At 32.5% G+C, this 12,766-nt stretch overlaps 2 protein-coding genes across 2 annotated transcripts; both read left to right on the forward strand.

Annotated features, from left to right (window-relative positions):
- The first annotated feature begins 325 nt into the window (after nt 1-325).
- On the forward strand, nt 326-2,132 carry LOC120074704 (Tetratricopeptide repeat (TPR)-like superfamily protein). Its single transcript, XM_039027920.2, has 2 exons — nt 326-1,768; nt 1,895-2,132. The coding sequence occupies exon 1, from the start codon at nt 374-376 to the stop codon at nt 1,763-1,765; it is 1,392 nt and encodes a 463-aa protein (XP_038883848.1). The 5' UTR covers nt 326-373; the 3' UTR covers nt 1,766-1,768; nt 1,895-2,132.
- Nucleotides 2,133-8,555: 6,423 nt separating this feature from the next.
- On the forward strand, nt 8,556-10,900 carry LOC120074116 (uncharacterized). Its single transcript, XM_039027134.2, has 2 exons — nt 8,556-9,774; nt 9,856-10,900. Exon 2 carries the CDS (start codon nt 9,873-9,875, stop codon nt 10,797-10,799), a length of 927 nt encoding a protein of 308 aa, XP_038883062.1. The 5' UTR covers nt 8,556-9,774; nt 9,856-9,872; the 3' UTR covers nt 10,800-10,900.
- The last annotated feature ends 1,866 nt before the right edge of the window (nt 10,901-12,766 follow it).

The following is a 12,766-nucleotide window of genomic DNA, read 5'->3' on the forward strand; positions in this document are numbered from 1 at the left end:
ACCAGGTCACCCATCCCATCTCGGATCCTGATACCATTAATGCGACTACCTCTAACACTTCCATCCCCCCTCTAGAGCCCGATACCACCACAACATCACCAATTGACATCGAACCTATAGAGGATATTTTTGTTTGAAAATAACATTAAATCCCTTATATAAAAATATCCAAATATTCGGACATTTATGAAAATAAGTTTTCAAAATAATCCTTTATTTTTTTAAACAGAATCCTTATCAGTCAATGGTGGCCTTCGTCTTGTTGGGCCGAAGTCCGGCCCACTTATTTTCCCACGCAAATCCCAAATGCTGCAAAAACCCTAACATTGAAAAACCCTTCCAATTGATTCGAGTAGCGCAGGGGAACTGGAAGATGGGCAAATTATCGCCATCATTTCGTTCAGCTCTCTCCACCGTCGTCGTTAACAAACCGCCCCATTCTCCGGCGGCGCCTCCGCTTTCATCCAAGAAACCAACCCAAAGTGTTTCCCGGAAAAGTCCATCGGGTCAGAGCTCCGGCCACCCTGAAAAGCCTAAACTCCCAACGGTGTTCAAATCGGCTGGTCTCGCAGATGCCAAGAAGCTCTACGCCTCTTTCATCTCCACTACAAAAGCCCCTCTCGACCTTAGATTCCATAATTCCCTCCTTCAGTCTTACGCTTCAATCGCTACACTCAATGACTCCATCTCTTTCCTCCGCCACATGTCCAAAGTTCAACCTTCCTTCTCGCCGGATCAATCGACCTTCCATGTCTTACTCGCCACCTCCGGGAATGATCCTGATTTCTCTCTCGCATCGGTTCGCCAAATTCTCAATTTCATGGTCACCAATGGCTTCGACCCTGACAAGGTAACCACTGATCTTGCTGTGCGTTCGCTTTGTTCCGTAGGTCTGGTTGATGAAGCTGTAGAATTAGTTAAGGAATTATCGCAAAAACACTCGCCTCCTGATTCGTATACATATAATCATCTCGTTAAGCAACTTTGCAAGTCCAGAGATCTGTCTACGGTTTATGATTTTATTGTTCAAATGCGTAGTAGCTGTGGTGCGAAGCCCGATCTCGTTACTTATACAATATTGATAGATAATGTGTGTAATAGCAAGAATCTACGTGAGGCTATGCGGTTGGTGAGTTTGCTGTACAAGGAGGGTTTTAAACCGGATTGCTTTGTTTATAATACAATTATGAAGGGTTATTGTATGATTGGCAGGGGCAGCGAGGCAATTGGAGTTTATAAGAAAATGAAGGAGGTGGGATTGGAGCCTGATGTTGTAACTTTTAATACGTTGATTTTTGGGTTATCGAAGTCAGGGCGAGTTAAGGAAGCCAGAAAGTTTTTGGACATTATGGCAGAGATGGGTCATTTCCCTGATGCAGTTACTTACACTTCATTGATGAATGGAATGTGTTGTGAGGGTAATGCTTTGGGAGCACTGTCATTGCTTCAGGAGATGGAGGCAAAGGGGTGCAGCCCCAATTCGTGCACGTATAATACGCTGCTTCATGGGTTGTCGAAGTCTAGGCTTTTGGATAGAGGGATTGAATTATATGGTTTGATGAAGGCTAGTAATATGAAGCTTGAAACAGCTTCCTATGCTACTTTTGTGCGGGCACTTTGCAGGAGTGGTAGAATTGCTGAAGCTTATGAAGTGTTTGATTATGCAGTTGAGAGTAAAAGTCTGACTGATGTTGCTGCATATTCAACGTTAGAGAGTACATTGAAGTCTCTGAAGAAAGCAAGGGAGCAAGCCCATGCCGGATAACTGGTAAAAGTTTGGTCATTTTTGTATTAATTGTTTGTATGTTCATAACACTTATCTCCCACTGGCTCATAATCTATTTCGCAGTAGGGTACTTTTTATTTTTCCTGAACAAACACTTCTTTTGTGCAGACAATATCTGAGCCAGGAACATTTTACCCATAACCCTTACATATTCTTCACTGAGCTTTCATAACCTTCTTGGCTCAGACATTGTCATCAAGGTTCGTAACCTCTATGTAAGTGTTGTCCTACAACCTTGATGCTTTCACAGAGCTTTCTACTGCTTGATGCAGTTTTTTTAATTGACATTAGTTTACCCTCACTATGTCATTGATCTGTTATGCAAAGTTCTGCTGATTGTACATAATTTTGTTTTGTGTTTTTAGTGTATTTCAGAAACAATTGGGCCGAGGGGCTATACAATAAGGCCACATTTATATGGGCGGAGTGAAAAATGGCATAATTTGAGTTAAGGGCTAATAAGAGAAACAACAAATTTTAAAGTTTTATTTGGAAAAATGGCAAAAAAAATTCAAAATTACAAAAATAGCAAAACGAATTTATATAATAAAAAATACTAATTAGTAAATGACAAAACTACCCTAATGCAGAGATACACTGCATACCCTACCTAGACATTTTAGAGCCACAGAAGCAAAATTAAAAATCACCCAATATGGTCCTATATGCAAGGGAAGATGACGAGCAGTCGATGGTGGTCATTAGAAATTTATGGATTTATACAACAATGGACTCCCAAGGTGAGAAAGAGCAAAGTTGATTTTACAGAAAAGTTTGTTGTTGGCAAGTGAATATGTTAAGGAATTTCAATTTCATGACGACGTGATCATTGGAAGTATGATTGCGTTTGACACCAAACCATGTCAAACCATATGGAGTCTCACCATCTTCATTCTATGTGACCATTTTGCTCATTAGATCTTGAAAGCTTATAAACAAAAGCAAAAAAACATGTGGGCAAGCGAAAAAGGTTGATAACCTGTTGAGGGTAGTCATTAAAAGCTAGTCAAAATGATGGAATTCAACTTGAGTTTTGAGATTGCAAAGGAGAAAATGTGATTTTGGGGGCGACTAAATGAAGTAGATGAAGATGAGATTTAGGGTTTTTTGTTTTATTCTTTTAATAAATAATAATAATTATGATAATAATAATAATAATAAGAATAAAAATACTAATACTAATAATAATAATAATAATAAACTGAAAAATATATATATATAACACCCACATGTTTCAAACATTTAAAATTTAATTCCCATTTGTATGTTTCTTTTTAGGTTCAACAAGCCTGTTTGTATATGAAAAATTGAAAACATCGAAAATATAAAGAAAAAAAATCAAATTAATTTGATAATAATATGTATAAAATAATAAAAAAATATTTAGATACAATTGAATTTGTAACAAACATATAAACAAATCAAATTAGTTGGATATAATCAAATTCGATAATAAAAAATAAATTCAAATATAAATTGGAGAGAAAAAATAGTAAGTTTTTGTTTATTTTGATTAAAAAAAATTGATGAGTAGTTAGATAAAATCTAATTTGATAATAAAATATAAATTCAAATATAATTCGGGGAGAAAAATTATGGAGGGAGTTCATTTATTTACAACACTGTATTCATAATTAAAACCTATGAAAAAGTCTTAACTCGTTCGTTGTAGAGGCATAGCAAAAACAACAAGATTGTAAAAGTGAATACTTATTTGTTTGTCAAAAAGACAAATTAATGATATAATAATATAATAAGATGATAATATGTATAAAATATTATGTAAAATCCTAATTAAAATAAAAATTTAATCCGAATTTAGAATAATAAAAAATGAATAAAATAATATAAAATCTAAAGATATATCATAAATTAAAATCCAAATGGTGATAAATAAATTAAATATTGATTAATTCTAACTATTTTCGAAGAGGGGTTAAATCAAATCAAAACAAATAGCTAATTTGAATCATTAGGGGAGATTGGTTTATTTTAAATCAAATCTGGTAAAGTTAAACCTAAATCGATGAAATTTGTGTCAACAATATATGGAGCAAAATCCAATTGATTCTTGTTCAATAACGTATGACCATTTTTTAGGAAGTGATATTTCTTTTCCCATAACATTAAAATAATATAAAAAATAGCATATACAATTAATTTATTAAAAATGTGAGAAATATACCGTTAATTCATTAAAAATGTATGTATACAATTATGAAAAACAATATAGAGATTTGAATAAAATATATGGATAAATGAAGTTTTAATAATATATGGATATTTCAAATATAAATTTGGTAGAAAATTTTGGATATTTTATTAGAGTGAGATAAATTCGAAAAGTGGTTAAATAAAATCTCAAATAATAATAAAATATAGAGATTATGTTAATAACAAAATTAGGAGGACAATTGTCTCTGATAAATATCAACAATTACTATATATACTTACCTTTGGCAAATCAGACATTTAGAAATTTGTGGCCATGTGCAACCTCAAATTCTGTCATGCACTCCAATTCCCCTTGAGTTAATTGTGATGGTTTAAGGAAAAAAAAAAAAAAAATTATTAGTCTCTCTATTTTCACCAAAATCAATCTCTAGGCATACTCTCATTCTCTCCCCATGCATATATTCCTCTTCCCAATAATATATTTTATATATTCTCTCCAATTTCTTCCTCTTCTCTCTTTTCTCCTCCCTTCTCCCCCTTTTCTCCTTCCTTCTCCCTTTTTTTTCTCCTTCTGGCAATGTGAGCTGTAGGCGGTAGACGACAGTGTGGGACGAATCGACAGTGTTGAGCAGATTCGATGGACGACACGACGGGCAAGCAAATCTGGTCGACAACGATGGGGAGAGATCTATGGCGACCATGGTTGAAGAAGATATAAAGATGAAGGGTTAGTATTATAAACCCCATATCAAGATGAACTTTATTTTTTTCTATTTTTTATATATACTGTGGTATATGTATTCGTTTATACTGTTTTTATATTTCATATATTGGTTTATTATTTCATATATTGATTAGAATATTTTCAAATATATTATTTCTATTCATCATTAAAGTAGCTTCGAAAATAGAAAAAATATATATATAAAACAAATATAAATAAATATAATAAAGGGTAAAACTGTCTAGAAACAAACCTTTTCGAAAAAAAATATTTATGAAAATATATGGTCAAAGATAGACTTATGTAAAAATCCCTTTTTCAAAAGCAATATGATTGTGATTGAGCCTGTTTATTTCAAACCATTAATTCAAAGGTGGAACGAAAATAACAAAACTATACTTATCACCTCATTTCTGATTGACAACATCGATTGCGACCATTCATCTCTATTTCAAACAATTTGTCGACCGTTTTAATCCACTCTTTACTTCCTCACAATTCAACTTTCGATTTCCATTTTCCAGTGTTCATCGATCATTTATTTGTTTGTCCTCGTGTAAGTGTAACATATCATGCCTTTTACTTTGATTTTTTACTTCGTTTCAATCGGCAATCGTCTTTGATTAACTGATCATAAAACATGCATGAGGTTAATCAGGCAACTACATTATATAATAAAGTTTCCCTATCGATGGAACATTATAGCGGTAGATCGATAAACCATAGCATGAATGTGTTTATAACAAAAATTTAAAAATTTGACGTTCAGACCGATCAAACAAAATATAATCGATAAAAGCGTCGGTATTTTAACTGGTATTGACTTCACCGTAATATTTGATAGATCGATAAGACGAAGAAAAATGGTTATAAAATTGTTAAAGCGATCAAGCAGTATCTCCCTATTATAAATGGTAAATGATGGAAATTGAGACAAAAATATTCTTACCAAATATGTGGGTCTCACTACATATTCAAAGACAATTGGATTGAGAACCTTCTCCAGCTCAAGTAGATTATACGATTTCATTACGAATGATAAGGTGAACCCTACTTTTAGTTATGATTATGAATGAACAAAGCTAAAGTAATTTGATGGGGCCTACAAACCAAATTGAGATTGATTTATATCCATTCCCTTGATATAAACGTGGCCTAAGTATTTATGATGTATTTGATCAATGTAATTCATTGTTATTTAGTGATACACAACACTTATTTCACTATGTTTTTCTATAATTATATTCAAACCTTACTACCATACATACAATAGATAATATAGGGGTGCAAGGAAAAACTGAAGTATCGACAAAAAACTATCTAAACCAATCAAAATCGATTGTCGGTTCGGGTTGAGACTTGTTGGGTTTGCGGTTTTGGGTTGGAAATATATAAAAATCGAAAACATTTTGTCGGGTTCGGGTTAGACCAAAAGAATAAGTCCAAAAACCGAATCGGTCACTATATAATATATAAAATTAATGTCAAATTATTTTATCAACATGATAGTTTAGCTTGGTTGGTGAACAGACGTGTCTACAATGTTGAGGTCGTCAGTTAGGAGGATTTTATTTCGGTCTGACTGGTTCGGGCGGCATGGTTTCCCAATAGTCTGATTCTTTATATATCATCAACCTATTAGTCGATTCAAATATGATTTTCTATAAAAACTGGGTCGAATCAAATCACTTACACCCCTAATAACTAATATATGATCACCTCCATATTGTTGAACTAAAAAAATTTATTGCTAAATGACAAATATAGATTGAGACAAATTATAAGCAATAATTAACCGTATATCATACTTTTTCTCCATTTCTTCAATGATCTGTTTGAATCCTTATTTGTGTACTATTCTATCTTAATTAATAGTGCTCATTTTTAATAAGCTCAAGAAATAAAAATAATAAAACATCTCTAGGGATGGATATAAGGTTGGATTTGACCATAGAGAAGGAATTTCAATTCTCATGTCCACAAAAAATTCAGATTTTTCTTATTGTTCTATTATTCATGATTAGTAAATATATGAATATACACCTTAATTTCTCATTGATTTATTATCGTAATCATAAAGTATCTAATGAACTCTCAAATTATAGGCACTTTAACATATACTCACCCTTATTTTATAATACACTATAATACCTTTACTCTATAAATGATCTTCTTTAATATACAACCCGATCGACCAATATACGAGATTAGCGATGGATAAAGTATTATCATGAAGGGAAAAGAAAAAATCAAAATGGATCTTTGATTGAATGAATATAAATTGTAAGTTTGTGATCATATTTTGGTAGGTAAGGTAACAAGATCTTGAAAAAATAACTGGCAAAAAGTTGAAAGTTTTGCCAAAATATCTTCATCAGATCATCACAAAGCCTAACAAAACTACAATATTGTTTGGTTGGGTTCATTGCTTTGTAAAAGCAATTTTTTAAAGACCATTTGTGGAAATGAGTTTTGTAAATTAACAAGGTTCATTGTGTGTAACAATTAATCACAAAACACTTTCAATTATTTTTTTAATAAAAACAGACCACTTTGTAGAAACAAACAAAGCTCTAGATTCTTAGTGATTTTTAGGCCAATAAACATGATTTGTATAATCTCTAGTGGTCAAATGGAATTGATTCATGTGGATTTTTTTGTTCTCTTTTCAAAAATTGGGAGACAGTCATTCATTGCCAGGCTTTAATGTTGAGAACCCACATTGCAGAACCAAGCCATATGGTTTGATAAATAGAATATATATATATATTTATAATAAGGAGACAATGAGGCAATGGAAGGTGTTTAATTAAACTTTAGGTTATAATGTGAATGAATAATTATTTTTGGTACATTTGTACGTTTGTCACTCTATATGGATCCGTACGTTAATATGAAATCCTTTTTGGATGGTTGACCTAATCTTGTGGCTACAAGATTACATGAAGAATTTGCCCACATGCTTTATACCCCACCTCCATTCTATTCATGCTCGACCTAACTATTCAAACGTTTTGTTCTATTGATCCAAATTTTAATATTAGTAGTTAGATAGATGGTGTTCGTAATATTAGTGGTCATGTATTGAGTGTTTTATTGGAGTTGAATCCAGGTTTCGAACTCTACAAATCGTCTGTATAGATATTCTTGTGTCTTTTCATAGCGTTAAAATATTCAAATTTTATGATACTTAAAATGAACATATACTAATAAATATGTGCAAAACGTTATAATTTTAGGAGATGACACGTGTCCCTCCTAGCACCTACGCGGATTTGCTCTTGTTTCTTTTGATTCAAATGTAAAGCTTGTGGTCAGCCATTGGAGATATAATGTTTTAGAGACATTGGTTAATAATTGACTCTTTCTTACTCAAATTTTTCATTTTACAAAAATATGTTACATGAAGAAACTTTGGATAAATTCCTTTTTTATGAATGACATAACTTGACTAGTAGTTCTAGTTATACACAAGGACGACACAAGATTTTATAGAATGAAGATGTAATAGAGAAAAAATTATTCGATGAGACCATCACAATGTAGCTGCTTCATATTAATCGTGAGGGACAAATTTAGAAATCTACATGTCTCTTAATAACTATTGGATGTAAATTTGAAATAATTTCTCTTCGAACATATAACACTACAAAATTGTCAGTTATATTGTGACAAAAAAGTGGAGAATACATCCCCTATATCCATATTTGAAATGACTACACATAAGCATATATATTATAATTATTCTCTTTAAAATAATTAAAATGTAGTGTGGTTTTCTAAATGTTTATTTTTAAACTGAAAATTCTTAAAATTTACTTATATCCTTAAATACATATATATACTTTTTATGGAGAGATACATAATCCCAATTTCATTGATTCTATTCCTGTTTTATAACTATTTGATTTTTAAAAATTAAGATTATAAACATTTAAGTATTATTTTTACCTATAAATTTTATTTTTTATAGATCGATGATGCTAACGCTATTCTTAATCCTTGAAGGCAATGGATTTGCTTTTCATTCAAATTCATGCACCTTACGGTAAAGATGTTTGCTCTGTTTTTTGCTCTGCGCCCTTCACATGTTCGACAAAATGCCTGACTCAACGTCTTCACATGTTTCCCTCGTGGCATCTCTTTAGGGCTAGGGCCTCATTGTCTTCTCTCAATTTTTGATCATGTGGTTTGTTTTTCTCTTCCCTGGGCCATCCCATGAACTTAAAATCTGATACCCAGTTTCTCTTTTTAGCCATTTCACTCTGTAATAATGGGAAATTTTACTCTATTATTCCTCTTAAACTGAAAATGATGGTGTTAGTCTGTTAGATAGAGCAAGATCATGCAGTAGTCTAGTTGATTCTCTTTTGTTTGAGTTCGGTTCCACTGTAGAACTAGATAACAAGGCAAACAAAGAATGACTTTTGAAAGTTCTGACAGAATGATTAATGTGCATTTGGGGATTTTCATTTCAACTTTTTGCCTTGTTCTTTTCATCTCACAAGACATAACCGGCTCTCTTTAGTTAAATTTCTCTTCCCCCCATTATGTTAGCCGCATGCCCCGCCCTTTGTCTGGTGCCGCTGCATTAGAAAGATTACTATAATCTTGGCTATGAGAGTAACAATGTTTGCTCATTGTAACCCTAGATTCATGGCTACAATCATTAACAAAGCTATCTTCTAAGAGGGGGTAGCCACTTTGTATCTCTTTGATGGGTGGAGACAAAACATGGGTCGGGAATATTTGGAGTTGAAATTAGCTGATTCTCTTTTCTCCCACATGATTAATCATCTGATTAAACCTTAAATTATGTTGGGTTTAGGCCCAGATGGTGAAACCCCAATTATTGGGGAGGCAAGATGGCCTTGGTATCATTATGGCCTGCAACTATGCCAACATGTTCAATACTTTATTATTCTATTTTTTTGTCAGAGCTTGATGTTGGCCAATCGGTGGAGCATATGATTAAAAAATTTGACTTAGATGCTCAGATTGTAGGCTGAAACTGTTACAGGAGAATCAGAAGAAAGCTGAGGCTATGGTCCATAACGCTGTGACTTTGACATCCATGCACAAAGACTTTGTAAGCTTCACTTTTCCATATAAATTAGCTGAAAAGTTGGTTGGTTTTGCTCAAGCCATTCGGTTCTCTTGTGAGTTTCAGCAATTTACAAAGCAAAAATGGTGATGACATCAATATTCACCAGTGCCCACCTGCCCGTTAGGTCAGTTAGCTTACCTACAAGGGTGGAGCTCGAGCCACAACCGTTGTTGCAAAGCCTAAAATCCTTTCAAGATTCATCTTACAATGCAAAAGTGACTCCATTCGGGCTCGAGGAGATTCAAGCTGCATTGATTGGGTTGGCAGAGCTGTATAACTCTGTTGGGGAGCTTGTTCAGTCTTCTTCCACCCAGCAGGCGCTTGTTCATTATAAGGAGGGGAAGCTTGTGGAAGAGGCTTTAAATGAGTCTGTTGTATTGATTGACTCTTGCAGCTCTGCAAGAGACATAATCCTTATGATGAAACAAAATATACAAAACCTTCAATCAGCTTTACGTCGAAAGGGTGCAAATTCAAGCATTGAAAGCCACATCCGAGCCTACTATAGCTTCCGAAGGAAGGCGAAGAAAGACATCGTAAGCTGCCTCAGCGCGCTGAAGCGTATGGAGAATGATAGAACAACAAACTTTTCTTTATTGGATATACCAAATCACGATTTATTGCCTCTGATCAGACTGCTGAGAGAAGCAAGAAGCATCAGCATCTCCATATTTAGAGAGCTTCTAGCATTCCTATCGGCGCCAGTGGGGAAGGGTAAGGCTAGAGGGTGGTTGTTGGTCTCGCAATTGATGCCGGTGATCAAGTCGGGATCGGAGAAGGGAAAGAAGATAGCAAATGAGTTGGAGAATGTGGATATTGCTCTCCGTTCTCTCCTTGGCCAGGGGAGAGGAAATTGTGGGAATGATAACAAAGCTGAAGTTGAAATAGCACAAAGAAGGCTTGGAACATTGGCATCAAGTTTTGAAGGAATAGAGAGTGGATTAGATTGCATGTTCAGATGTTTAGTTAAACATAGAGTGTGTTTTCTAAACATGTTGGTTCATTGAATTAATGATCTCAAACATCAAAAAGTCTTGTACAATATTTTTTGTCACTTTGTAATGACAATCTCATCTAAGATGAATATAACCAGCCATTCTTTCATAGCATGAAACTATTAATTTAGCTTTCATACTAATTTTATGTTTTTGAAATTTATGTGAATATATATATATATATATATATATATATATATATATATATATATTTTAAAAACCCGTTTGATAATCATTTCGTTTTTTTTTAACTAATGATATTTGTTTTTATTTTTTTTACAAGCTTCTTTACCATGATTTCATCCTTTCTAACTCAACACTTGAACACTCTAAATGTAGTCCCTCTTGAATTTGTGATTTTGGAGTTTTTAAGGATCAAATCATGGTTTGAATTTAACAATTTTTGTCTTGTTTTGAAATAAAATTGCACTCTTGTGAAATGAAGAGAAAAGAAAACGAAATCTCTTTGAAACGATAAATATTGTTCATGAGATTTGAAATTCAGTCCCTCATTTCAGTATTTTCTTATTTATTCATTGCCAAGAGTTTACAATTATTTTGTAGTTCATGTTCTTGTGTGAAAGGCTGCTGATTTTCATAACTTGTCAAGTTTAAGGGTTCTAATCATAACCTTGAAAAAATTTTAAATGTTGCAAATTTAACCATTAGATAAATTTTTTTCGTTCGTAAGATTGTTAAAATAAAGTATTTTTCAGAATAATAAACATATGTATAGTACAAAATTAATAGAATTTACAAGAAAAATACATAGTTACATTTTTTTAAACAAAGAAAGATACAAATCATCTACCTCTTAGACTTGTCATAAAAAATGAGGGGAGGATACTATGAAGAAAGTCCTCTTTCCATATCAAAAAAACAACCAAAGAGATGATGCTAAAGCTATAATATTGATTCTTTGCCCAAGGAATGTGACAAAAATGAGAAAAGTCAATAAGGTTTTCAACAAAAACAATATCCTCAATGAGGATCCCAATTTCAACTAGCGAAGGCTCCTTTTTGGATAGAAGATTAATGACATCTAGCGCATCAAATTTCACCTCCAACGACATATTGGATCCCACCCACTTACGTTAAATCACAATCAGAACTTCCAAAACAACTTTAGCTTCCAACATATTGGTGCTTTTGCACTTGTTAATAAGCTTGCATCCTTCCAAAATCGAGTGACCGTCATGGGCACAAACAATCCATTTGAGGCCACTCACATCTTTTGTATTTGACCAAGTTACATCAACGTTCAACTTCCAACAACCTAACTTCAACAGAGACCAACTAGAAGATCGCTATAAGCCATGAACAAGTGTCATGGCCACAATGATGAAACACATCCATTTTACTATTATGATGGGTTATTATATTGTTCCAACATAATTTTATTAAAGTTAGTGAGTTTATATATATATATATATATTTGTTAGAATTAGCATAAATTTGATAAGTAAAATTTATAACATTGGTGTCTAAGTTAATGGATCTAATTTTATGAAATTAAAATATTAAGATGAAAATTAATACAATTTCACAGTAATTACTGTTTTTTTTATTACATAAAATAGATCTATAAATCTGCTCTTATGCAATTTTTTTTAATATAATTTAATGAAGTGCTAATTTTATTAGTTAGTGGGTCATGTTCAATGTTTAAAATATCGATATCGAGAGAAATATCGAAGTCTTAATTTTACAGAAATTTTAATAAAAATATTGATAAAATTTCAATTTCGATAGATATTTTTGAAAAAATTATTTAATATATTTATTATTCATTATATGGAAAAATTTTACAAATAGAAAAAATATCAAACTATTTACAAAAATAGCAACAAAAAAAATATTGATAGACATTGATAGACTTCTATTAGTGATAGATTATGAGTGATAGACTTCTATCACTTTTATCGCTTTTTATCATTGATAAACACTGATAGACTTCTATCTGTCTCTATGGAAAAAAA

This window comes from Benincasa hispida, chromosome 3 (assembly GCF_027475165.1).
Source record: "Benincasa hispida cultivar pf3 chromosome 3, pf3_genome.v1.1, whole genome shotgun sequence".
NCBI classification, from domain to species: Eukaryota; Viridiplantae; Streptophyta; class Magnoliopsida; order Cucurbitales; family Cucurbitaceae; genus Benincasa; species Benincasa hispida.

Excerpts from the sequence above, each read along its gene's own strand:
- LOC120074704 (XM_039027920.2), top strand. The coding sequence starts at position 374 with ATGGGCAAATTATCGCCATCATTTCGTTCAGCTCTCTCCACCGTCGTC.
- LOC120074116 (XM_039027134.2), top strand. The coding sequence starts at position 9,873 with ATGGTGATGACATCAATATTCACCAGTGCCCACCTGCCCGTTAGGTCA.